The sequence below is a fragment of the Falco punctatus genome (genome assembly GCF_963210335.1).
Source record: "Falco punctatus genome assembly, chromosome: 1".
NCBI classification, from domain to species: domain Eukaryota; kingdom Metazoa; phylum Chordata; class Aves; order Falconiformes; family Falconidae; genus Falco; species Falco punctatus.
Window position 1 is genome coordinate 69,932,191 of NC_137580.1, and position 25,951 is coordinate 69,958,141.

The 25,951-nt window shown below is 41.0% G+C and overlaps 2 protein-coding genes and 1 long non-coding RNA gene across 9 annotated transcripts in view; 2 read left to right on the top strand and 1 right to left on the bottom strand.

Annotated features, from left to right (window-relative positions):
* Nucleotides 1–1,663, top strand: part of UBE2D3 (ubiquitin conjugating enzyme E2 D3) — a 22,768-nt gene extending 21,105 nt beyond the window's left edge. For all 4 annotated transcript variants that reach the window (XM_080386610.1, XM_080386611.1, XM_080386613.1 and 1 more), the window contains one exon: nt 171–1,663. Coding sequence is in view for 1 of the 4 variants with exons in the window: in XM_080386611.1 (XP_080242737.1) it covers nt 171–216 (46 nt within the window). In the remaining 3 variants the exon portion in view is untranslated. The remainder of the gene's footprint in view (nt 1–170) is intronic.
* LOC308063557 lies at nt 424–16,867 on the bottom strand. Its single transcript, XR_013927984.1, has 2 exons — nt 16,742–16,867; nt 424–6,505 (listed from the first exon to the last, which is right to left on the bottom strand). It is a non-coding gene; the product is annotated as an uncharacterized lncRNA (long non-coding RNA).
* MANBA (mannosidase beta) overlaps nt 6,499–25,951 on the top strand; it is a gene marked incomplete at its 5' end in the record, with an annotated part of 61,352 nt that continues 41,899 nt past the window's right edge. For 3 of the 4 annotated variants that reach the window (XR_013927966.1, XM_080386486.1, XM_080386487.1), the window contains one exon: nt 17,345–17,602. Coding sequence is in view for 2 of the 4 variants with exons in the window: in XM_080386486.1 (XP_080242612.1) it covers nt 17,345–17,602 (258 nt within the window). Of the gene's footprint in view, nt 10,294–17,344; nt 17,603–25,951 lie in introns of those variants that run through there. The other variant, XM_080386488.1, reaches the window with a different exon arrangement.

A 25,951-nucleotide genomic window follows, 5' to 3' on the forward strand; every position in this document is an offset into this window, starting at 1 on the left:
AGGGAGGGATTTGTTCTCTTTTTTCAGTTCAAGTATATCTTAGTGTAGAAAGACTTCTTTTAGTGTGAAGATAATAGGGAGATAGGGATGAAGTGGTGCTCAATCATTAGCTGTTCAGGAAATTGTCATTTTCGTGCTGACAGTAACTCAATTCCTGTTTTTCTTTGCAGGTACAACAGAATATCTCGGGAATGGACTCAGAAGTATGCCATGTGATGCTACCTTAAAGTCAGAATAACCTGCATTATAGCTGGAATAAACTTTAAATTACTGTTCCTTTTTTGATTTTCTTATCCGGCTGCTCCCCTATCAGACCTCATCTTTTTTATTTTTTTGTTTACCTCCTTCCATTCATGCACATGCTCATCTGAGAAGACTTTAGTTCTTCCAGCTTTGGACAATAACTGCTTTTAGAATCTGTAAAGTAGTTACACAAGAACAATTGCCCAAGATTCAGATTTTTTTTTTAATGGAGCATGTGTATTATGTGGCCAATGTCTTCATTCTAAGTTGGTTATGAGATTTAAAAACAAACATTCCTCACTGCTCTAACAGATACTGAAGATATCACCTGAAGGGGGGAGGGGAGATGGATGTTCATTTTTCTCCCGTCAAAGAAGTAACATTGCTGTAGCAACATCCATCTTGTTCCAAACCTTCCAGTGTTAGAGAACTGAGGTTTTATTACATACTTTTGCTCATAACTGATGTGTCTGGAGAATTGGTACTGAATCTATAGCATCAGCAGAACAGAAAATGTGATGTATCTTATGCATGTCAATAAATGAATGACCAGTTCTTGTTTTACAGAGAATGGAAATTGGAAGTCAGACATCCCTTGTATTCCAAAATAGGGTCTAAGAACATTTTTGTAATTCATTTAAATTTTGTTAGGAGGCCTGGAGCTATTAGTTAATCTGTCTTCCAAAACACTGTTTAATATAGCACTGAATAAATGATGCAAGTTGTCAATGGATGAGTGATCAACTAATAGCTCTACTAGTAATTGATTTTATTTTCTTCAATAAAGTTGCATAAACCAATGAGTTAGCTGCCTGGATTAATCAATATGGGAAACAAAATCTTTTGTAAAAGCAAAGCTGGTTTTTGTATATACTGTTGGGATTTGCCTCATTGTTTAACATCGAATAATGATGTAAAGTTCAATAGAGTGAATCTTTTGCCGTTTTCAGTTATAATGCTCAGTCTGTTGCAGGTTGACACATTGTTCGGCCTGATGTATGCAGAATTAATAAGCTAATATAGTAGTGTAGCCTTAGTAGCGTGCTACACTTGGTGCTGGGAGCCCAGCGTTCAAGGATGGACTTGGGACCCAGCAGATCTGAAGTGGTGTATTGTGGAGATACTTCCTGGTGCACCTGTGTTTGCTGACTGAGAACCTTTTTCTTCGCCTTGTACACTTGACAGCTGAAAGATCTTAATGTGGGAGTAATCATGAGGCAAAAAAATATAAAATAAAGTACTGTTTTGATGTGGGAATTGTCATGAGGCTGTGTTGAAGTGACTTTACTATGTGGGATGTTCGTTACCATTGAAAAGGACTTGTTCAGCCATGCTGCCATTTACATTGACTATTTTAACGCAACAGACACTTTCCTCATGTCAGGTGACTAAACATAAATAAAGACTCGTTGCTATTGGATTTTTGTTCTACAAGAAACATTGTCTTGTGCCATTAGTTTATCCTTGCAGCAACAAGGGCATTATTAAACATCCGGCTCTCCTCTTCTCTGCCCTCTTCCTTTATATTTTCCCTTGTTTGATTTTTTTGGTCTCCATTCTTACCATCCATAGGTTCACTTTCTCTAGTCTTGTACTATCACTTTATTGTGCATCTGTGACTTCACACTGGCACCACTTTTGCACTGCTTAGTTATGTACATTGATTCCTTGTCCCCACATGGATGTGGAAAGCTAGATGTAAAATAAATGTTAGACCTTAATTTTTATAAAAATTTGAATATGTAGTTTGGACATGGTTTGTTCTGGTTCTATGCTATGAAAGTGAACTTACTTTAAAGTCTAGTTGGCTTGAAACTTAGAAACCTGGGCTCTCTTTAAGGGTGTATACCTCACTGAAATGATGTTCTGAGATTTGTTGATGAAGTCGCAGTTAATGTGGTGTTTCTGCTTTGCTAACCAAAGATTTTTGCTTACACCCTTTTGCTGGAAAATTGGATATACTTAAAATACAGCTGCCAGTAGCATTACAACTGAGGTAAAAGTTTATATTTTAATCTTACAAACATGTTGCTCTTACCTTTTTGGTAACTGTTAATTTGATGATGATTACTTTGTCTTGGAGTCATAGCCACTGAAATCACTTGTGTGATCAACTAGAAGGATGTTTTGTCAGATGTAAGGCACCAGGCTCTATAGAACTGCAGTAGCTGTGAATGAGCAGGGAAGGGTCAGGGAAGGAAAAGAGTAAAATACTACACAGAAGATGGAAATCTTGTTTGGACCACTATGTATTTCTCTTGTACATCCGTAATAGTTGTCTTGTGATAATTTTTGATAATTAGAAAGTGTGTATTTTAATGGGAGAACGATGGGTGAATTGTAGATGTTTTACATGCATGCTGGAGGTCGTGCTGAGACTTAAAACCTTGTCTTTGTGAAGTGGGGAGCGGCAGGTGTGTTGGCCTTGAAGCAGTGCCTGGGTGTCTGGCGCAGGCTTCCTGCGGAAGTTACATGTGGGCTTGGGGCTCAAGTGGGAGTGCAAGGGGAGGAGCTGGGTAACGAGCTAATAAGGAGACAATGAAAGAATCTAAGAACTTTTACCAACACAAAAAGCTTAATTAGTAATTACCTTGGTGAGTAATCTACCTACCAAAACCACAGATAGTCTAAAAAGTATGTAGTATATATTAATTACTATAAAACATATGAAGGGAAAAATACTTTTGATATGAACTTGATGTGAAAAATGAAGGTTTTGGGAAAACACTGGAGTTAAGTTGTCCTGTCCAGCTCTGTTAAAAGACTCATTTCAGGATGATAAAAGCAATAATAGCTTAAGAACCCAGGGACCAGCTCAATCCTAGAAGTCTTATATTGAATAAAATCTCTTTTAATGTTTTTTATTTGAGACTATTGAGAACAAAGTGTCAAGCTAAAGCTCTAAGATTTAACAAACATGTAACAAGGAAAACACTTAGACCATAGTTTTTCTGGAATAATTTTTTTAAGACTTCTTGCTGTGTTTAAATGGGGTTTGAGTTTGACAACACTATTCTAGTCAGCATATTCAAATTTCACTTAAACTTTCAACGGTTTTAAGCACCTGAGTCTTTTTCAGGATGTGCGGAAAAACTTGATCTGTAGCATTGCTTAGGGATATTGTTTTTTCCCCTGTCTGCTCAGACACACACATCTTCTGTATTGGTTGAAAAAATGAGTATAAACACATTAATGTGTGTATAAACATTTACTCAGTTGCACTGTGCATAGTTTTTATATAAAGATCATGGATGCTAACTGAAAAGTTTGGCTTTAAGCAGAACATGGCAGTGTAAGGTCTGATTGCTATGGAGGCATGGAACTACAAGCTGGCAAATAAAAGACAACTAGTCAGTATATAGGTGTGCAGATGTACTATACCAGTCCTGTTAGATTTGATAGTTACGCAAAAAGGAATTGGCATTAATTAAATGGGTAACTTAATGGTTTAAACATTCACGGGAAATGTTCTAAATAACTCTTTAAATTGTATTCAGCAGCCTCCCTTCAGTTGTTCTCTCTTGCCATTTTGTTTCAAAACCTGTGAGCAGTGGCTGACACACCAGAGGGCTGTGCTGCCACTCAGTGTGACCTGGACAGGCCAGAGAGCTGGGTGGAGGGGAACCTAATCAAGTTCAACAGAGGCAAGTGTAGGGTCCTGCACCTGGGGAGGAGCAACCCCTGCACCAGTACAGGCAAGAGGTTGACCTACTGGAAGGCAGCTCTCTGGAGAAGGACCTGGCAGTTCTGGTGTTGCCCAGTTCAAGTTGCCCGAGAGCCAGCAGTGTGCCCTTGTGACCAAGAAGGTCAATGGTACCATCCTGGGGTGCATTAGGAGGAGTGTGGCCAGCAGGTTGAGGGAGGTTGTCCTCCCCCTCTGCTCTGCCCTGGTGAGGCCGCATCTGGAGTGCTGGGTCCAGCTCTGGGCTCCCCAGTTCGAGAGAGACAGGGAACTACTGGGAGGGTCCAACGGAGGGCTACAAAGATGATGAGGGGACTGGGGCATCTCCCTTATGAGGACAGGCTGAGAGAGCTGGGCATGTTTAGCTTGGGGAAGAGTAAGAGGGCGTCTTAGCAATGTGTTGAAGCAGGGACAGGTGTCGAGAGGATGGGGCCAGGCTCTTTTCAGTGGTACCCAGTGACAGAACAAGGGGTGACGGGCACCAACTGAAACACAGGAAGTTCCACCTGAATATGAGGAAAAACTTTTTTTACTTTGAGGGTGACAGAACAGGCTGCCCAGAGAGGCTGTAGAGTCTCCTTCTGCAGAGGCATTCCAGACCTGCCTGGACATGGCGCTGTGCTACCTGCTCTGGGTGAACGTGCTTTAGCAGGGGGGTTGGACTAGATGATCTCCAGAGATCCCTTCCAGCCCTGACCATTCTGTGAAATCCTTCACTGTAAAACACTAGTTATTTTATAACTGATACTGTCATCTGAAGCAGATGCCATAGGTCTGTCAGATGTGGCTAGTAATTCAGAAGAAATCTGTCTGGCAAGTCCCTAATAAAACTTAAAGCATAGTAAAAGTTGGGAATCAGCTGAAAATTTCTTGCAGTGTTTATAGATGTAAAAAAAAAAAAAAAAAAAAATAGTTTCTTTTCCTGGTTTCTGTGTAGTTCTATACATGAAAACTAGACCAAGACATCTGTCTCCAGTAGAGTTAAATGACACGAATGAACACTAGAACAATGGAAAGACTAATAATCTGTGATCAATAAAGGATCTTAAGGCATAGATTATTTCACTAGAACACAGGTTACACTAATTCCTCCAAGCCTGAAAATTTACACTGCTTACTCGTATACTCATAGGAATAATTAGCTTTATGCTGTTCAGTTCTTGGTGTCATTGAATGGATGCTATTTTACCCCAGTGCCTTCAACATAAATATAAAATGGGCATAAATTGGGAGAACTGTTGGATTTGGATCTTGGTAGACAATTGTTGTATATTTAAAGGCAGTTGGCATGACAGCTGAAATGTTTTTGCTATGAGGGCTTATACATTGGTAACCGTGCAGGACCGATGCAGAGAAAGCATGGTAATCCAGGAAACAAAACTGGGTAAAGGTGGGGTGTAAAGGGAAGGTATGGAAGGTAAACACTGGCTGCCCATATTACTGTGAGGTGAAAATGCCTGGCTGTCAGTTCACGCAGACTAGTGTAAAACTATTTGGCTTCAAAGTAATCTGGAATAATACAGTTGATAAACTGTAATTTTAAGTGTCAGGCTAGCCTGTCAAAGAATAGCAGTTCTGGTGGAGCAGCTCGGAGTGTGGACGGGAGAGCTTTTTCAGGCATGTGTGAAGAGTTTTTAATTCTTATATGGTTGTTTAGCCAGTGCCCATAAATTGTGACATACTGTTCAGTGATGGTTGCAGTAACTTTGGTCTCCTGTGTCATTTAGAAGCAAGCACTCAGCCTTTTGCAGGGGTAGTTCAAAGCTGTCAGCTTTTTTGTGTACTGCGGTGAGGTGACAGGCGGTTTGTTTAATATGTATCAGCTGGGGGGGGGGGGGGAAGTTGGGGTTTAGTAGCTTCCAGGTAAGCAGCAGTAACTTCTATAACCGTTTCTAGAGCAGCTGTCAGTCTCGGGTTAGAAGAGGTGACAAGCATAATCTTTATAGTGACAGGTGCCAGAAATGAAACAGTGAATTTGATAGGACAGCTCCGTGTAAAGTAATACTCCAGAGTTTTTTAAGGATGTCTGGTAAACATCCCGTTTGCCTAAAATACCTTTTTTTTTTTCTTTTCTGTCTTTCCATTGAAAACATTGGTGGGAATTCAGTATCTTCAAACAGTAAAGGTTTTTAGCTTGTGAGGGGGGAAGTTTCATCAGGAGTCATACGGTGTCGATCAGAACACATTGTTTTGCAGCAGCTTTTAACTGATCTTTAATCTGGGGTTTTACCTGATCTGGGAGGGCAGGCTGCTCTCTTTAAGTGACTGCTGTTGAGATTGGTTCCAGTTCAGGAGCTGGAGGCAGAAACACCCAAGCTCTGTACTTAAGAATCCTAGGCTTTGCAAATCACCTAAGTAGTTCTGCCTTTTGCCTCAGCTTCATTCATCTCGGTATGAACTGTATATTGTCCCATCGCAGACTTAATGTGTGGAGTATGATCAGTTGCTTCGAAGATGGTTGATGCTTCTCCCTCCCTGCAGGAGGAATGCTGGCGGGGCAGCTGGGCGGCTGGTTCTGCTGAAGCTGCTTTGGCATACTGGGGTTGTGGAGACAGAATTTGGAAATGCCTTTCCTTTCACCTGAGATGGGAATTTTGACATAAATTTAGTCTCTTGGATGTGATGTCATGCTTCATTAGAGGGAATGCACAAGTTAAGCTGTCTCCTGTGTTCTTGAAGAGAACTGCCTAACTGGTGATGTTCTTATCTTAGAAAACATTGATAAAAAGCTGAGTGAGACAGTTTCATCTATGTTGAGGAAAAGAGAAGCCTATGCTTTTTTTCCCCTTCTGGCCAGGTAAGCCTCAGGACATCCTATCTCACAGTATTTGATGCAAGTCTAAAAAGAAAAGTGTCCATATAGTCATGGATCCTGTCTCTTTTTTTTTTTTTTTCTCCTTTTTTAAGGGAATTTTCTGGAACAACTTTTTACTGACTGGCTGTGCAGCTCAGATCCTCTTGGCATCTAAACGAGGAGCTGCAGTTTGCAACCTTATGTACAGAGCTTAGTGGGAGTCTATAACTCCTTCCTCCTGATAAAATTTGTGAAGGTAAATAGCAAAGGTATTGTCAGTCGTAGCTCTGGCAAAGACCACTGTTCAGTATGAAGCTGTTAATTCTTTGGGGAAGGATACTTTTGCTAAAACAAGGTTTACAGTTTCTTTGCCATGGTATTAATCCTGCTCTGACAGTGAATGAGGAAAACTTAATTCACAGATATCTTAGAAACTGAAGGATCTGTTCAATAGAGCCATTTTATTTTTTCCTATGGCGAGGTTTGGAATGCTCTTACTGGAGTAAGAGGTCCAGATCTCTTCTTCATAAGGGACTAGATTTTGTGTCTGTACTCAGAAGAGCATTGTGGAAAGTATCAATATTAGTGACTGTAGGAGTTCTTAGGTAACTTAGTGGAGAACAAGACAATTTCTGAAACATGGCACTGATATATCATTTTATAAAATGGATTAGTGCTGGCTGGCAAATTGAATTTAGTATTTGTGACTGAGTTGTTCCATCCCTGTTTCTGTGAGAAGTCCCTTAGTCTTGCACCTCTTAAGCATACCTGTCTGATCTAATTGACATACGTGCCTTGACAAACTCAGGAGTACGAATTTTACTGGGGTTTTGTTTGTATGTTTTGTTCAGCTTTTGTGTACTTGTGTTCTTCCACCCTTTCTCCTTACTGCAAACCTCAGTGAGGATTTAATTCCTTAAAGTTTCAGGGGACTTCTATTAGAACCCACAGTGCTGAGCCCTTGAGAGGTTGAGATTTATTTTTTTTTTGAGGGCCTGAGGACAAACGCTATAGAAATACTTTAGCCAGTTTAATTAAAATAGGTGTTTGGAGGAGGTTTTCTTGCTTCAGTGATGCAATAACGAGTAGAAAATCTTACGACATAAGCTTATAAAGGTAGTGTGTCATTAGTGTGTATTAAGCCACTGTGTGATTCTGAAGGTCTGCTGGCACATGTAATAGAAATAAATAAAAGACTCCTAAGAGAGAATGAATGTGGCTTTGCATAAACTTATTTTGCAAACTATTATTTTTTTATGTAGTGGTAATGCTATAAAATCTTTGGGATTTTCAATAGTTGGGGTGCTTAATACAGTTAGCTTTGCATAAATAATGATGGGGTTTTCATACACTCGGAAGATGGAGGGTTTACATTGGTGAGTAGTACTATAAAAGCAGGACAAAGTTTCTTACTGTTTATTTACAAAGAGAAGTTAACTGAAATGTGTAAGCCAAAGTGTGCAGTTAAGCACATACTATGTACACTAGCGTAAGCCTCCTTTGACCCCAATTTTTGTAGTATAAAAATATTTTAGTTTGAGTGCTCATGGTTTGCTTGGGAAGGAGTTCTAAGCTCAGTAACAAGCTGCCATGGGACAAGTGCAGACAGTCTAACAAGCGTAAGAGTTAGAACTTCCTTGTGTAAATGGATTGTGATCCTATTTCTATTGTAGACTGTACTAACTGCTCTTAGTGGTTTTACAGTTTGAGTTGTATCTCTAAGTCTTGTTTACATAATGATTTGTTTCCTGAGAATCCATTCCAAATTCATTGAAAGCTGCACTTCAAGGTATCATCACACAATGACAAGCGATTGAATTAGAGCGGACGTAGGTAGGTGTCTGTTACTCAATTTAGCTAGGCTTTTTTTGCACTCCTACTTCGTATGTGCTGCACTTCACACTCAGAATTACTGTTTCAGTGCAAAGGATGTGAGTTTTCATAGCCTTAATATTTTCTAAATTGGGAAAGAAGTAAAAATGCATTGTTTGGATTAACCATAAATGATATAACTGAAGCTTTAAGAAAATGCAGGTAACCCTGAAACATTATTTTTGCACGTAGTATTCTTTCTGATACTGATATGACTGATGCAGGAAAACATTCTAGCTTTTTAGAATGAAAACATAGCCTTGTGGAAAGCATTACCTTGGAACTTTTAAAACTATTTCCTTGAAACAGTTTGGTGGTTTGTTGTTTTTTTTTCCCCCTTAATGTGGTATCTTACTGGCCACATGCATTAAGCTGTCCTTTACAGAGGTGGAAGAGAAAAAAAAAAGAAAAAAAAAAAGAGGAAGATGGAAAGAGAAGTTGCGATTTGCTGCTTAACTGAAGCCAGAACATCTGTTTCACAGGGCAGCAGACCCAATGCAGAAATAGGTTGTAGCTGATCATCAACCCTCCTGACCTTTGCTTCCCGCAGCCACCCAGCAATGTTGGTCTCCACCCTTTAGAGACGGGAGCTTGTCTTTGCCCATTCCTTGCGCGTATGCCTACCCTACCAGATAGGGCTTTTTTGCCGCCTTCCCTGATCTATGGGGAATGTCTTTCAGGTAACTTAGCTAGGCAGTGCCTGGGGACTCTTGAGTGCTCCTATATAATGAACTAGTATTTTATACAATTGCTAGGGCAGGTAATGCCTTTTGAGGTGCAAAGCACGAAGAAAGGGGGAAGGGTAACTTAGAAAGTAATCTTTTAATTGTTCCAGTGGTTCTAGTTGGGAGGAGGAGAGCTTGTAAAAATACTGGAAAAAGTGGATGAAAAAACTTTGTTAAGTTTTTAGGTTAGATGAGTACAGGTGAAACAACTGCCATGTTACTAGGATTAGGAAGCCAGAGTTCACCTACATGGGGACAGAGTGAAAGGGGAAGAGCTCAGTGGTTCTCAGTCTCACTGAATGTTTAGAGAAGTTACCACATAGCATATGCTGACACATACATCATGAATAATTTAAGGTGTGGACAGTGGAGAGGGCAGCCAGCTGCAGCTAACTGATAAGCTTTTCTGGAAAGCTTATGCTAGGAGGAAGTAGCAGTAATCGTAGTTTGTGGTTACAAGATTATAGGTCACTGCCGGGAAGCTGGAAGGATAAACAGTGGATCAGCATCCTTGGTATTAAGAGAACACAACAAAACAGAAGAGGTCTTGAAAAATCTCCAGATTGTGACCAAGATGTTCACTAAACAATGAGTGAATCTTTCTAGTCATTCAGTGGCTTTCTCGTGTCAGTAGTAAGCTGTCCACAGTTAACTGCCAAAGCAGGAGGTGGCAGAAGGAAGCTCAGTTGTACCCTTCTGTCCTCCCAAGTAAACCTTCATGGCTGTGACCAGCTATGGAGGACTCCAGAGTGAGGAAAAATTTTTGTCAACTTGCTAGGCATCTTTAACTACTCCATTAGACTAAATTACATACATTATTTTCTTAATAGCTTTAAGTAATTTTTTTGTGTGTGATTGAAATTCCTCAGCGCAGAGTTCCAGGCTTTTAAAACTGTATTTGTCAATATGACCACTGCTGATAAACTGTATTCAAAAAAATGCTGAGAGAATCAACATAATAGAACCTTTATTGACAGGTAAGTTTTTAAGATGGTTTTGCATCTTGAATCTTGTAAGTGCTTAATAACCTTGTGGAGTCCTGACAGCTTCCTGTGGTGAAGCAGCCCTTTTAACAGAGTACCATACCTTTTGAAATGATTGTTTGCTGAATGCTGTTCATTTTGCTAATATGTGGAAAGCGTGAAAAACTTAGGTGGCTGTTCACTCTTTAACTCAGTAATAATTAAAGCTTAAAATACTTTCATAATATTGTGGCACTTCCGTGAAATATTCTATAGACATCAAAATGCATGCTGAGTGTTTATAATCAAAGGGTTAATTGAAGTTGTAGTGAAGCTTTCCTCCTTACCAGTTTAGACTAGCTGAAGATCTTTGCACTTCCTGAAATAATCTTAGAGGATTCCAAGCAGTGATCTCCTGCCTTTTTTAGATCCTTTCTTACAGGCTGCTGTTGCCTTTATGCCTGTCTGCAGCCCTAGTGGTGAGAAGGCAGAGCTCTTCCATGGAACGGTGACGCTTGCAGCAGCTATCAAAATTATAGGCAATAATTTGTGCACCAGGTTATTTGCATCCACTGGGCTGTGAATTTAGCTGTAAACAAAATGGGTGTGAGTAGTTATCTTAATGTGGCCACTCCCTGAAGAGGTTGGGGCCCTTCTTTTGTCAAGGACTGAGCTGAAGGGACAAGGTTCTTTTCAAATTCCTAAGGCTCTTTATTATGTTTCTAGCCATAGAATTACTGCCTGCCTGCCTGATTTCCAGTGCAAGTATCAAAATACATTTTGACTAGTACCAAAACAACAAATCTGTAGTTATAGTATGAGTTTATGACAAGACACAAGAAAATTGAATGAAGCTGTGTCGGTGGAAGTTCAATTTGGACGTTAGGAAAAGGTTTTTCACTGAGAGGATGGCTAGTCACTGGAACAAGCTCCTCCAGAGAAGTGGTCACAGCACCAAGCCTGTCAGAGTGGAAGGAGCATCTGGATGACACTTGGTCATATAGTTAGTCCTGTGAGGGGTGGGGAGTTGGACTTGGTCCTTATGGGTCCTTTTCAACTTGAGATACTCTATGATCCTTCTAGTACTCCTTATTCTCTTCATTTACTGTGGTAGTCTTTCCTTTTTTGTTACAATAAGAATCAAACTTAATGCTTTTTTGTACAGATGGGTATGTATAAAGTAGTATTTTTACTGTTACTTATGTACTAAGTCATTTTGGGAAAAAAATACAGCCCATATTAAAAAGTATGTCTGCTTGATGAATGTGCATGAGTCAATTTCTGTAACTTACTCCTGAGACGTTTGTACCAGTGCAGTGAGCGATGTGGTATGTAGCACCGTGGACTGCATGAGGGTGTAGTTCCATCACCCAAGGCGTTTGCACTGGAATCATTCAGACAAGTGAAGATCTTTTTTTTGTATGTAGCAAGGCTCTTGGCTTACACTATTGTGTAAATGGGGCTTGAGGGGATTCAGTGGGGACTTCATTGATCAAGAATTCTGGCAATTCTTGTAGGTGCTGAAATAATCATTAATCTTTCAAGAGGGGGAAAAAATGTACCCACAGTATTCAGTAAAGTTATTTTTAATATTCCCTGGTGTTTGCATTAGGGTAACTTTTCAGAAATAAATGGGCAGTTTGTCCTAGTGCTGAAGCCGGGTGCGTTACCCCCACTAAAGGTTTGAGAAATAGAGGTCCTGCCCTGCCGCAGTGGTTTGTCTGGAGTGACGGAGCTAGAAGAAGAAATGCAGCTCCCAGTTGTTTTGGCAGCTCCAAATCCATTTCAGTTTAATCATCCAATTTATCAGCTATATATTTATTTTGTTTTACATTCTCACAACAGTCACCTGCATGGAAAACATTCATTAAAACAGTAGGCTGGATATATGTTTCATGTTTATCATAATCTGGTATGTCTTGCACTCAGCTGGAAAAATGCCAAGAGAACTACACAACGTTAGTAAGACTTGGTGAAGCCTCTCAGACTTTCTCGTGGGAGAAATGGTTTGTTACCTGTGATACCCATGTTTTGAGGGATTTAATTTTAGACATTTAGGGACAAGTCATACATTGTGTTGTGGTCACAGATGACTGTCTATTGTTTTAGACCTTTAAGAAAGGCTAAGCAAGCTGCTTCATCATGCCCCCATATGTACTCCTGATTTCCTATTGAGTGCCAAATAATCAGGTTTCATTCTAGATAAGTTTTAAGAAAGTTTTAATGAGAGTTCATGGAGAGCTTGGACAGCACCATGCCTAGTTTTAAGACTGACTTCACTGCTCATGAGATAAAGGGTAAATGACACTGGTCAATGTTACATAATCTTACAAACAGATCGGGAGTGTTTCAAAAATGCTTATACATTGAAGAGGATAAAAGCTATGGGAATTCCACCTTCTAAAGAACTTGTCTTTAGAAATCTAGTCATGCTGGCTTTTAAGATCCTTATGCTTTTTGTGTCTGTGCTATGGAAGGTGATGACCCCAAACCTATATCCTGTTGTTTGAGCCCATCTCAAACCAAGATGTTTTGTAGAAGAATAAATACAGGCTTTTGCCCTGGATACCTGATGAAGTTTTAAGAATATACTCAAGGTATCACCTGCCTTTCTGCTTATGCAATTTTAAAATTATTACTTTTTTTTTTTCTTTTTCTCCTCCATATAGCATTTGCCTGGAGCAGTAGCTTCCCTTCCACGTACTTATTTTTAATTCCTTGTGGTTGTTAGTGTTGAGTAATTTTGTTTGCTAAGAAAATTCCCTTACAATGACCTACAGACTTTACAATAATTACGAAAGAAATTTTAGGCCTACCATTTAGATTCTTGTTCTGTATTTTGTTCATGATAACCTAGCACAATGTTCTCTTCTAGTGATGTATCAATAGTGTCCTCATCTAAAAGCAATGTTAACTTATTTCCTCATTTTATTTTTAACATCCTTTTTGGACGGAATTCAAGATAAATACAGAATAATGGCTGAAATGTTTTTGCTGTCTGTCCTTTAAAAATCCTTACCTGGAGGGCTCTCTGCACCCTATTGCCTTTATGCCAGCCCAGAGAGTAACTATTTTGCATAGCAGTTCTATGTTTTGCAGAGGCAGTCATGAAACAAAGGACAGGCATTATGCTGAGGAGCTGTAGGGCTTGCATACAGATGTGCTGTACTGTCTGGAGCTATTTAGTCCTATAAACACCAGTCCACTTTTACACCACTATTTATCCAACATGTCTGCATCAATATTGCTGCATCTGTGCAAAGTTTTCAAAAGTAGGTGATCTTTTAGTTGTTTTGCATCTTTGACAAATGGCATGTGGTGGTAGTATCCGCAGTGGTGTATGGTTACCAAAAGATAGCAAGCCGTGATATGGACTGGTGTGAACACAGGTCCTGTTTTGCTTCAGAGGTGGTAACCTTCAGCAGAAGAATGGTACAGGGTGGACAGGTGGGGGCAGTAATATCTTAAACTACTGCACCCAAATCTGTGAGAACCTGTTTGTTTAAAACCTTCTGCATGAACTCATAGAGCATGAATTTGAAAGAGAAAACTGCAGCAGGCTGTTGCGATGGCAGAGATTGCATAGCAATTGCAAACAAAAGAGTTCTGGATTAAGACAGCAGAATTTGGGCAGATTCCATGGAACCGCTCTGAATTTACTCTAATAGAGCCAAAGGCATGGGTTTGCCTTCAGCTTTTTGTCTTAGTTGATAAAGAACATACACTTGCAGTATCATAAAGTCAGAATTGTAGTAACCTAAATTTGTGGCATTTCAGAAAGAGACTGACTGTGGTACATGGTAAAAAAAAGCCATACAAAAGATCTTGCTTTGTGTCTCAAGATTTTAAAAGATAAAACCAGAGCCTTCAATGACTCTTGTATCTTTAAACAGTAAAAACATTTGTTTAAAAATACCCTCAAACAAACAAAAAACAACCCCTAAGACTGGGACATGAAAATGACACATGATTTAACTTAATTACAAGCCTTGAACAAGGAAACAGCATGTTCTCAGAATACTAAATTACAGCATTGTTTTTAGGTTGAGGGTTTTTTTCTGTGTGTTGCTCCAGTCAGTCTTCAGCAGAAAGAATAAAAGGCAAAGAAAACACGGAAGTACAGTAAACATCTTGAAATGCAGTTTCCTTCTTACTGGGAAGCTACCACGTGACTTGCTGAAAAAGATTTATTAAAAAAAAAAAAGCCAGCTTGCAGTACTTCGGTAGCATTAAAACTTAATTCTCTGTAGATCTGCTTCTTGAGAAATAATACCTTATAAGATCTCTCAAGCAGCACTACAGTGTTAAAATGCTTTTAGTGTTGTATGAGTGAATTTAAGGAAAATAACACAGAAATGTTTGATTTTACTGAAAGCATTACTTATTGACAGATGAGGGCAGAAACAGGCTTTCTACTATTAATGTGTAATGTTTTTATTATAGTCTGAACTTTTAAAGGTGAGAAGATACTAGTTTTTAACTGAATTCTACAACATGCAAAGCCAGTTGGGGGGGTAACTCGATCTACGATGATGGTCTTTTCTGCCAACCTCACTAAAAGATGGCTGGGAGTTGAACCAAAATAGGACCTGTATTTCAGTCAGTATACTGAATGTGGGTTACTCAGTCTTAAAAATACACACAGAGTAACTGTTCCAACAGCTAAATTTCTGCACAGAGTTCTGCTGCCAAACAGTATGGGTCCTAGCCATTCCTTTTTGAAGTTGGTAGCAGAGGTTTTTTCAGAGTGACAAAAAGAGCAGCTACTGTTTCTCTTGTTGGACCAGTATGCCTCAGAACTGTGCCCCCCCCCCCCTCCCCCCACCATGCTCCCACAGATGAAAAAATCACCTGTGGTTATATCATGTACTTTTTCTTTCTGGCATTTTATGTTGTTTTGAAATGAAGGGTTGTCAGCTCGAAAGGCTTTGGGTTGAAAATACAGAGACGTTGACCATGTTCAGTTATGTTTTAAAGACCTAACTAGGGTGGGTTCTTATGGTGTGCTGAATTAGCTGTGTGAAAGCCATGAGCTAAAACAACTCTAGTATCCCCATTCTCATCTGGAGTTCACTATTGCACCCTGTGCTACATACCAGGTGCAGCAGCATGTTTGTCAGTCACACTTTATTCTTACCTAATTTGGTGTTTTTAATTGCATATATGTTGTTAAACTAACTAAATCTTTAGTATCCCAAGGTGCTTTATGTATTCTTTCCTCCTTAAATTTAATAATCTATAATTATAGACAATAAGAAGACATAAGTACAGAAATGGAAAAACTGAATAAAGTCCTGCAGTTAACTGGAGTTTCTTTGAATACTATCAGTTGCATTTCTATGCAGAATCACGTGTCTATGCCTACATGCAGTTAGTTTGCTTTCTTTGTGTGCACAGTGACCTGAGACTTCTGTTAAAAGAAAAATAACAACCATATAGTAACAGGGAGACAAGTGACACTACTGGTAGCATTACTATTTTAAACGAATTTGCAAGATCTTCCATTTTTAAATATTTCACCTCACTGAAGTATACTCTGAGACTGCAAATCACCTGCCTAAGATTCTGATCTGGTTCATAAACGAAGTAAAAATTACACAAATCCAAACGGAACATCCATTGAATCAACCATGCTTTAAGAATAAACAAAACCAAATAAAACAAAAAATCAAAACCCACTCCAAAATGACTAAAGTAATGGAGTGGTTGGTGGAACAAACATTTTCAATTTCACAGTGAGCTGTGAAGGGAATAGTTATTTGTATCCAATACTTTCTAATGTGTTCTCAGCTGAGCAGGCATACAGGGAATCTAGTCTCGAAGGTTCTTGCTCTTCTGTGCTATGCCGTCACAACCTAGTGGGTTACTCCCTCTTGGAACTGTGAGAGTGTCTGAGCACTTTTCTGTGTGGTGAGATGAGATTCAGTGGATGGCACAGCTGTTTTCCACCTGCTGTGCAGCTTCATCTGGAGGAACAGCTCCATGAAGTACAGCCATGCCATGGTATGACACATGGCTGGTTCACAGAGGTGATCTAGGCCCCTCTGCACCAGGGTTCTGTGGAAACAGCATGAAGTAGGGTGGCTGGCTACCCCTAAAAGAGTACTCCAGGCCACGGCAGCCTTTCCCTCCATCCACTGAGCCCTTTAAGAGCTTGTTGCTTTAATTCCTGGGTTTGGGCTGTGAATGAAGGGATAAAGCTAGGAAAGCTGCAGTGTGGTACCATAGTTGTTTCTTTGGAGCTCACCCTTCTGCTCCTTTGCAGATGAACATACTCAATTTTTATAAAGAAAAAACACAGTAACTGTGCTAGCACTGCTTTATGAGAAACCAGAGTATTTTTTTTTTTAGATCTTCATGATGTTTGTTCTGGTTTTATATGCCTCTAATTTTATGGGGGGAAAGGTGGAAGCCTGAGGCCATATAAAACCTCATGGTTTGAGGGAGCCAATACTGAGAGTACCTGTTGCGGGGCTGTCACAGCTGCTCCTTGTTCCTCCCACTCTACTGCACTTTTTTAGAGCTCCAAGCACATTTGGAAGATCTGTTATCTCATACTGCTCCTATTATCAGCGTTCCACTCAACCTCGCTTCGGAGGAAAAAAAACCAAACCCAAGCACCTTTCCCCGCCTTTCCTCAGCTGCTGGTGCGCCTGCCCGCCCCCCGCTGTGCCACCGGCTCCTGCAGCCGGGCGGGCGGGGGCGGTGCGAGGGCCAGTCACCGCTTTAGCCGGGGAGGGGGCGGCAAGGGGCGCCCAGGGCGGGCTGCGCTCGGCGGGGCCCAGCCTCCCCGCGGCGGGCCGGCCGTGCTGCCAGGGGCCGCGCCGCCTCGTCTCCCCGGCGCCATCTTTGCTTCCCGCCGCCCAGCGGCCTGCCGGCCCTGAGGAGCCGCTAACGGGCGGCGGGAGGAGGCGCGCGCCCGCCCCGCCCCCACCCCCAACGGTCGCTAACGGCCCGAAGCACCGCCCCGGCTCTCTGAGGAGGCGGCTGGGCCGCCGGGGGCCGCCGGGGCCGGTAACCCCCCCGCCCGGCCGCCTGTCGTCCTGCAGCTGCGCCTCCGCGGGCCATGGCGGGGAGCGCCGCTCCACCGGGGCCGCCCGCTCGCTCCTGGCGGCCGCCATGCCGTCTGTCTGCGGGCCGAGCTGTGCTGCTGCTGCTGCTGGTGGCGACTGCGCGGCGGGCCGGCGCCTCGGCCGCGGGCGGCCCGGAGGTGCGCAGCCTGCGGGGGAGCTGGCGGCTGGGCAACGCGAACGGCTCGGTGGTGCTCCGAGGGGAGGTGCCGGGCTGCGTGCACACCGCCCTGCACCGCCGGGGCCTCATCCAGGTACGGTAGGCAGCCGCGCCCTGCTCGCCGGCTCCCCCTCGGCGGCGGCTCCGGCGGCGGGGCCGAGTCTGGCGGCGCCTGAGGCGCGGCGGGCAGTGCCGGGCAGGGAGCCGCGGTGAGATGGCGCCCGAGGAGCCTCGCACCCGCCGTGCGGCTTCGCCGTGGGCAGCCTGCCGAAAGGAAAGAACTGAGCCCCTGTTGAGGGGTCTGCAGGAGTGTGGCTAAAGGCAGCCCCTTCACCCCCCCAAACATCGCTCTGTCCCGGGAGCCGCCTCAACCCCTCCGGCTTTGCTGGCGTGGCTGATGCGGCAGGCAGACTTTGTTCCGCTTAGCCCCTCGAGTGGCACAGGGCTTGGTGGCTGCAGTGTCCTCAGGTGGATACCTGAGGCTACCCACGGCGGAGCAGTCCCGGGTCGGGCCAAGGATACAAGTGCAAGCCCGTGCTCTGCTGTGTGAGACTGTGGTTCTGGCACGGAACCAAGGTGCTGACACCAGATACCTACAGTAAGCATCACCCTGTGTAAGTCAGGTTTGCCTACAATGTTGCCTCAAAAGAATGAAAAGCTAAACCCGCCCTGGTGAAGTTTGACTTGATGCAAGAAATCTAGGGATTTCAGGCATTTCAGTCCATTAAAAATCCCTTTTAATACTTGCAGAGCACGTGCAACAGTTGAGATTGGATACCTGCGTGCTGCCTAAGGGAAGTGTGTTCTGAAACATGAGTATAAAACTTTCCTTTAAAAGACTAGGTACTCCTTTAACACTTCTAAGAAGCATTGCTGCTTCTGGTTACTGTTGCCTCTTTTAGTTTTTAGATTTATGAAAACACAGTGGCCGCTTTCTGGGACAAATGAACAAAACTGCTGGTTTAGGTTAGTAGCCAGGTCCCCTGATAGCAGCGTAAGCTGCTTGTCGCTTGGACCTGACGAGCTGTGGCATTAACTGGGTCATTGTTAAAATAAGATGCCTTTTTAAAAGGAAGCATGTGGAAAGTGAAATGTGTACTTTGAACAAGGAAAAGAAATAAAACATAGTGAAGTTATCATCTATAAAACTGATAAATACACTTCTGTACTAGAAAATGTGAAGTACTGTCATATGTTGTCTGAGTACATCAGACATATCTATGTATTGTATTTATTGTGGTACCAATGTTGCATTTCTTGTGAAGCATTTTAAAAATACATTTTGTATGCATACATTTTATATTTTCTGTAATTTTTATTCTCCAGATTATTTTCCTGTTCTACTCTGACTAAAGCTACAGAGGTATAAATAGAAAGTGATGCCATTTCAGGCAGGATAATTTTAGTAGTATTCTGTGTTGCCATAGGTTGGGAATCCCAGTACTAATAATAGATTCCAACGAGTGTCATTGCCAGGTAATAGAAATAGCCAACATTGGAAAAGTGAATACACTAAGCTGAGCCATGATGGTCTGTTTGAACATCTGTGTGCTAAGTGACGTGACATTTTGAACATTTAAGGTTTAAAAATAGCTTTCCTAAAGTTTTAAAAAGTGCAGTGGGCAGGTAGACTATATATGGAGAATCAGTGAAGAGAATTGTGCCAGTTTCTCCCATGCAAAAGTGCATAAGATAAACCGAACGTCTCAGATGTTTGCCTTTGCTGGGAGGTGTTGCTATAAGAAGTGTGAATAATCATTCAGGAGAAGCTGTGACCAATGCACTGACTCATGCATGCAAGATAATGACGTAATGAAAGACTCACATTTATCTACTCACATTATGTACTCTTAGGAAGTTAGAAAATGTGATTGCTAATTTAGCTGCATTGCTGTAAACTGACTTGTCATTCTAGTCATTTTAAGCAGCAGTATAATATTTGGAAATGAGGCTGCGATCATGAACTGTCATGTGCTGCCTGGGCAGAATCCCAAGCCTGCAGAGAGGCTTGAAAGCTTAGTCAGCCTGCTGGCCAGCAGCATGGGTCTTGCTAATGGATTGCCTGGCTAATTAAATCGATGATGGTTGGTTGTGGACACTTGGAACATGTTTATGTGAATACAAGCATGAACTTGCTCCAGACACGTGGTGATATGGTCGTGCCTGAACCTGCTGTAGTCTGGAAACTGTTGCTAAATTGGTAGTAGAATTAGTACACTCTGCCGAGGAGCTGAGTTAACTGAAATACTTCACTAGTGTGGTTGCTTGACCTCTGGACTGGACCCAGCTGGTGTCTGCCTAGTTCCAAGCTCAGGATGAGCCAACTTGTTTCTATGTATAGGTGTGTACAGGTAACGTAAGATCAATTTAAGCCCATTCTAAGTTTAGCAAAGCCCAGTTTATGGAAAGAAGCATTCACAGAAATATTTGCATCAGGATAACTGTATTGTTTTAAAATCACATTTTTGTTTAAAAGATAAATGGGAGAACATACCAAAATACAAGAGCAACCTCAGCAGATTTTAAATCTATCACAGATAGTGTTAAATGTAATCGATCCCTGCCACCAGTTGTTTCGTTCTGCAAAGCAGCGAACCTGTGTTGTTTGGAGGGAGTCGGTGACATAATTTGTTATTGCAGTGCATGGCTTTATGCTGCAAAGAGTGGCTCAGATGTTTGTCCTGAGGTTTCTTCATTGCAGTGAAAATGCTTATGACTAAATGTTTTCAAACGCAGCTGCCTAAAATCATACTCCTATATTCCTATTTATACAAAAGCACGCACACAGCCTGAATTTTAGAGGCATAGAGCACTGGTTGCTCTGTTTCTTCAGTGCTCATTATTTCTGGAAATCAGCCCTTTTTGGGGTTGTGTCAAGTGTAAAATTAGGAGTTTTATTACAGTTGCCTAAATACAAAACCTTTGGTCTTCAGTGTCTTTTTCATTTGCTCCTTCTGCTCTTTGCTGTGGAGTGCAGGATTTTTACTCATCCTACTGAAAATGTCACTAGACCAGCAATCAAAAAGCTTACTGCTTGTAATCAAAAGTGAAGATTGGTCTGAAAAGCTGCACCAGGAAATAGGGGAACAAAGCTGGTGGGAACTAAATTATCCTGGATAGCGAGACCCATATGTTCAGTGACCTAGTGAAATCTGTGTGCTGTTTTTCTGTGTGATTTGCAAATAGCACTGCATCCTTTGCTTCTGTGTCCTTGGGAATTTTTCATGGGTTAGCCCCCAAAACAAATTTAAAACGAATTTGGGAGGGCCTGCTCCAACAATGTAGCTTAGTGGGTATCTCATAAATGAGGGGAAGGAGGGCAGCAAGAATAAGCTGCCAGATACTAAGCCTGCAAAATGGGGCTTAGATTGCAAGAGTAGGCTGCAAGCAACTTATGTATCAGTGTGTGGTTCATTTCAAATTTAGGTCGATGCGCAAACTGTTTTTGCCCAGGGATGCTCTAGCTGATTGCATGTGTAGCCTTACTTTAATCTGCTGTGCAGGCCATGCATTTGAATTGAAAGACATCTGACACTGAGGGTTCATTACTCATCTCTCTGGATCCTCTTAGCATTTGTTCTAGAGATGTCTTTACTCTTTGGCTTATAAAATATACATTGGATGGACACATCTTTCTGAATGCACCAAATGCACGTATCTTAGAAAATGCTCTTGGGGAAGATACTTTTAAGCTTCCTACTGAAGTATTATTTTCTTCTGTGTTCAACCATCACAGTTCAAATGCTGGATTAACTATGATAGAAGCTGTAGGGGCAGGAGACAGCATCAGAATATGTATTCAGCTGGGTTGTTTTAATAAAATTTCATTAGGACTCCATAGCTCTTACTACTGTTTACATGTAAAATTTAAAAAAGACATGAGAAATGCACATAAACAAGTGACTTGAATAAAAGTAGTGCAAAGCTTGGGCGTAAGTGCAAACATTTTACAAACTTGCAGTGAGTCTATGGCTAACCCTGCATCTCTGGAAAACGATTTGCAGAAACCAGATTGTCTGAAGATTTAGTTTTAAACTATTGTCAGCACAGTGTTTTCTTTCAGGCACAGTTCTGATAAGCAATATGTATCAGAGTAGGTAATTTGTGCATTAAATCTTTGTGCTAGAAATAGTTGTCTTCTAGCATGTACTGTCCAAGTACTGCATGATGCTGTTTCTGCTGGCAGGTGACTCCTGTAAAATTTCTGATGAATATGGCTATTGTAGCTGGATTTTCTCATCTGCCAGCTGTTTGCATTCATAAAGAAAGGCTGTTTTGTCTTACTAACTGTCACGTTGATTTGTAAATAACTGTTATGGGGGGTCTGCAACTGTGATGCTAATATAGGGGCTGGACAACACTGCAGTTTCTGCGTTATACAACAAGGGCATGCACTTGACACAGGAGGTTACCGTGGTCTTGGTCATACTTGGATATTAAAATATATTAGAAGAGACAGAAGCTTATGTATCTCAAGTGATATTTCTGCAGTTATGGAAAGTAGTGTGTATTTTTTGTAGCTTGTTCTGCATTTGTGTAAAATATGCCCTTGTGTGTTTTCTGACACTTCATTGTAACTTAAATTTTTCAAAGCAAGCTAGGTAACAATTGCATTGGGTAGTGTATGGTTCTAACATGTTGTTATAAATTGAGACCACAACGGATCATAATCCAATTAAAATTTTATTAATTATAGCAAGTAGAATATGAGCAAAAACAGCGCTGGACGGCAGGGGAGTCTGCGCTCCACCAACTGCCGCCCTGAGCAGTTTAAACAGTCCTTTTTTATACTTTTACTTTCGTGTTTATGAAGTAGTGGAGGTGTTAACCCCTTACTCGTATATCTTTATATGGGGTTGTCTGTCTTGTTTCTGTCTGGCGGTTATCTTCTCTTTTACAAGCAGCATCCTGGATGTAGTGGAGGTGTTAACCCCTTACTCATATATCTTTATATGGGGTCGTCTGTCTTGTTTCTGTCTGGCGGTTATCTTTATGCTTAACATAAATCTTAATAAACAATATCCTAGTCCATAGTTTCTTACACATGTTAAATGACATTCATTAATGAAATAATGTATTATTTTCCATTAAAAGATATGTGCTCTGCTGAGTTGTGTGAACATATGTGGAAGCGTTCAAATGCCTTAGTGAATCTTAGGATGAATATTAAATGGCACTCCAGTTTATCTTTCAAAAGCTTGTGAAGTTAATATAGATAAAAGTTATAGTAACCTATTAAATACAGCAGGGTATTCAGAGAGTATTAAGCAATGGGTATTAATAGCTTGTTAATTAACTTTTCAGTAGTATTTGGCTCAGTGTTCAGCTGTAACACATCTTGAGCATAAGGTGAAACTCAGTTTACTGCTTTGTTAGAGTGACTACTGAAAATGAATTACTTTAGGATGAACTTCCAAAACTCATGTTCCAAGAATACGATGCATTCATCACTACTGTTAGTTCAGCTTGACTTCAAGCTGCAAATATGTGAAACTGGGCTTCTGAAAATTGTATAAATGTCCTGACTGCTGTTGCTTGAGGTATCAATGAGTGCATGGATGTCGATAAATATCTTAACTATTTAGCTTCCAGTTTGAAGTTGGCAACAGTAAAATCATTAAACTGTAAAGCATGAAATGTCACTTGCAAGTTTTATTTTGGTAATCTGTTACATCGGCAGGATGTTCTTATGGTATACATTATCAACAGAGTTGATTTATGAGAGAAGAGGCAATTTCAAATTAGATAAGAAAAGTAGGATAAGGCAAAGGAATCTGGGTTTTGTTCCCTGTATTACATTTCATTTTATTACACACTGTCCTCTGTCTGGATACAGCTGCCTCTGTCTAGTGTCCTTCAGGTGTTTGTGCCATGCTCCTCTGGACTCCCAGCTGGATGGGGGGCCTGAAGCTGGCCCTTCGTGGGGCCAGGGTGTGCCTGGTGCAACTCACTCCCTTGGGCTTTGAGCCTCACTTCTGATGTGTTCATGTCTCATCCATTTCCTGCTCTAACAGGAGAAGCTCTTAGCTTATATGACTCTAGCTTTTCAATATCCCCGTAAAATCATTGCAAGGAGGAGCTTCCATCTAGCTGCTTGGCAGTGCCTTCAGTTTAGTGCTGCCAGTGCATTTGAAGTCCTGCTGATGTCCTGTTACCCGAACTGGAAATTGCTTCCTTTTAATGCTCTGTAGTAGGGCTTTTAACCTCATCTTAGCAGGTGATTTGCTGCTTGCTTAGAGCACTGAAGTTGGGAGCAGAGTACAAACAGGCAGGGAGCTTGAGTGGTTCAGAATTTGTTTGGTGGGACCTAAAAAGAGCTGTAGTGACTCCACCCCTCTGTGACTGGCTTCCAGGAACATGTTGAGCTAATGAATGTGAAGTATATTTAATATATGTTCAGTCTGTTTCTTACTGTCTTTCAAATGCTCCCATCCAGTTTTCTGAAATAAAACTTTCATTTTAATGTGAGCTGATTTAATGTGGGATCAAATTCTGTTTCAGATAAATCCAAACAATTTGACTTCTATAGGTACATCTTCCAGCACTCAAAACAGTTGCATTTAATAATGAAAAAGTCAGTAATCTCACAAGTGTATGGGAGAAGTAATTTTCTTACAGAGCTTTGTCGTGGTTGTGCATTTTTCCTGAACCTTGAGAATTATCTTAAAATCATAGCTTGAACATTGCCATGTGACTGATTTTAGAAGAAGCAACATTTTTCATGCTTAAAATGACTAACCAGTATTAGCATTTAACAGCTTTTCTGTGTGATATATAAGCTGTTTTACTAGTTATGTAGCAATGATATTAGTAAACTGTTAAGTTTTATATAAAGGTACACAAAGCTAGGAGCTTTCCCATCTAAAAAGGTGGATGGTTGCCTGTGAGGAGGAAACAGTATTTGTATGAATCAGAAGGGGCTAATTGGCACTTTCTATGACACATGTTTTAGCAGTCAGTGTATTTCTTGAAGTTAGAAGGCTTTAGACTAATACAGATGAAGAAAGCCCCTTCAGGAAAAAGGATCTGCAGTAGGCTCTAAGGAGATTTAAACAAGCAGCTCTGTAAACTGCTGTAAGAGCCCATCTGATGTAATTTCTGCCTCTGATGAAACATTCCTACACTTTCTTTGGTGTTTGACAACCAGTTTTGTTCTTCACTAACATCTCCTTATCCATGCTTTTGTGGGAGAAACAGTGCAGCTTTCTTTATGCAGGGTCTTGATCTTTGACAAGGCACTAATGTTAGTTGTTTGACCACTAACCAAATTGGTTTTGGCTTTACAGTCTGCTGTTGATAGTGTATTTACAACTTGCATCTTATGCCTTTTGTTAAATATTTCACACATACAAGTGGCAATGATTGAAATTTAACATGCACATTTTCCAAAGCAAAACCTAAAATAAAGTATTATATGATGTTAAAGCAAGACAGTTGTTAAAAATGTGCTTAAGGACATAATGTGGGGTTTCATGCTCTCTGACATTTGATGCTTGCCTTTTCTTGTCTCAATATAGTAATCTTAATGGAGTTTCTCTTACGAGCCTAAATTTTGCATTTTAATATGCATTTATTAGCCTTATATTTTACATCTTAATAAAAGTCTGTGATATATTCCACAAAAGATTTTGCATATGAAAGTAATGGTATGGATATCTTAAAATTCAGTCATTGTTCTGGTAAGTTTGTGATGACTTAACTTTTAGAGAGTACACTGTGTTACTAATACAGAAGTCACAGTTTTACTGAGGTGACAAGACCTTTCCTTCCCGACTCTTGTTCCCTTGTAGTAAGAAATCTGATTGACACAGCATAGCATGTAGAGGAAAGGTGACAACTTTCCCTCTATATGGGCTCAAGGAATGACATTTATGTTACTGTGGGACTACAGAAGCGATTATGCTGCTGAGGACAGTCACTTAGATGTTATGATTTTGCTCTGCTATGTAAATAGGTTTGTGTTTATATTACAGAGCCTGACCCTATTAGTTATAAAACAAATATGAGATATGAAAAGTTTTTCAGAAGAGTTCAAATCCAGAAGTGTCATTACTATCTATACTGACTACTGAAATGGAGAGAAAAATTGAGCTTCAGCAAGGAGGAAAAAAAAAAAAAGCTGGGCAGATTTTCTTCAGCATGAATCTGGGTATTCAGGGCAGTTAGCTGTGCTGGTACTGTAGAACACTCGTATCAAAGCCAGCCTTAATGCAGCTATGCTCTTTCTTAGCTGGGTTTGAGTCATGCAGTCCAGAAGAGATTGGTCTTTGTTTTGGGAAAGCAATTCAGCTGTGCAGCTGCTGAAGAAGACTGAACTCTGAACTGACAAGGGGATGTAACACTGTAGCTTTCTGATGTCTTTTTTGTGAGGTGCAAGGTGGTGGGTTGTCAGGTCCACGTAACTGATTCGTTCAGCCTAGGTGAGGAACATTGTGACCCACCA